The 1,286-nt window shown below is 32.6% G+C and overlaps 1 protein-coding gene across 1 annotated transcript; it reads right to left on the reverse strand.

The window, feature by feature from the left end:
* Positions 1 to 209: 209 nt before the first annotated feature.
* On the reverse strand, positions 210 to 996 carry LOC127122881 (uncharacterized). Its single transcript, XM_051053157.1, has 2 exons — positions 646 to 996; positions 210 to 380 (listed from the first exon to the last, which is right to left on the reverse strand). The coding sequence occupies exons 1-2, from the start codon at positions 994 to 996 to the stop codon at positions 210 to 212; spliced, it is 522 nt and encodes a 173-aa protein (XP_050909114.1).
* Between the last annotated feature and the right edge of the window lie 290 nt (positions 997 to 1,286).

Genomic DNA, 1,286 nt, shown 5'->3' on the forward strand with positions numbered 1-1,286 from the left:
GATGTATTGACAGTGTAAAATTTTTTACACTGACAGTGCATAACAATTAATCTCTTAAAAAAATAGTTAAAATAGTTATTTGTCTATGAAGTGAATGAAAGAAACAAAAACCTGATTCATGTATCCCCTAAATCTTTTTTTTGTCAACAACTAATCTTTAAAAAAGTACAAACTTTATATAACTTTACTGACTCAAACTTCTACTTTCATTATCCCAGCTTCTTTGCAGTAACAGGCCGAATAGAATGATTCCACCAATGAGTAATGGCCAAGGCAATGGAAAAAGATTGCAGTGCAGACAAAGGAGGTGCAAAATAACCATGATATAAACCATCGTTGATATTCCTCATGCTCAAGGTGAAGCTTGAATTGCTTGAATCCTGCAATTAAAAAAGCACAATCACTTCATTTCATAGTACAAATAACTATTTAAAGATGGTGAAAAAAAGTAATCTCGAAGTATTGAGGTTTGAATATAATTTGTAGGTGATTTTATAGAAAAAATGTGGTTTACGAGATCTTAAATCAAATACTATATTATCATATCAGAAATGTGTCTCACTTATAAACAAATATTAAGGTCATAGAGACTCTAGATGCAACCTAACATCAATTTTCATGCATATGATCTTGTTGAGACAGAACTTCAGTATTGCTATATTTTGTCTGAAACACAGTCAAAGGACATCCATCATCCCAACCTCCACAATCATAACATCCACCATATTTCCATCTATCTATAAGACTAGATGGCCCACCATTTCTACTTTTTGGTCCACCATGAATCCCCGTTGGAATTATTACACTGATGCGATTTCCACTCGAGTAATCTTCATCATTTTCTCTATCATAACATTCACAACGCAATGTATTAAGAAATTTCAAACCCCAACCTCCCACTTTATCAACACAATCAAATGGAATATGTTCTCTCACAACAATAGCAGCCAACTCAAAATTTGGTGCAACATTCTTTTCTAATAAATTGATCTTCATCATTTAAATTTGGCTCATTGCAATTCTTTCGACAACAAGCTCTGAAAATTTTTGCTAATATTTGAAACAAACACTTTTTCAAGTCCTTATGAGTTGAAGTGTTGCCGAATAACACAAACTGTGTTTCCATCATTGTATAATTGTCATGGTGGCATAGAGTTAAAACTATTGATACATTCATCTTACCAACAAGTTGCAAATCATTGCACTTTTTTCTTCCTTTCATTAAGTTAATCAGGTACTCGTACTCTTACTCCAAAGCCTTGTAATCTTTTGTTTCTACCTTACTC

Source organism: Lathyrus oleraceus, chromosome 2 (genome assembly GCF_024323335.1).
Source record: "Lathyrus oleraceus cultivar Zhongwan6 chromosome 2, CAAS_Psat_ZW6_1.0, whole genome shotgun sequence".
Classification (NCBI taxonomy): Eukaryota; Viridiplantae; Streptophyta; class Magnoliopsida; order Fabales; family Fabaceae; genus Lathyrus; species Lathyrus oleraceus.

What these genes read in the sequence shown, in the direction of transcription:
- LOC127122881 (XM_051053157.1), bottom strand. Translation starts at nt 996, where the DNA reads ATGAAGATCAATTTATTAGAAAAGAATGTTGCACCAAATTTTGAGTTG. An exon ending in CAAAATATAGCAATACTGAA is followed by an intron (nt 381 to 645) that starts GTTCTGTCTCAA and finishes TTTTAATTGCAG; the next exon opens with GATTCAAGCAATTCAAGCTT.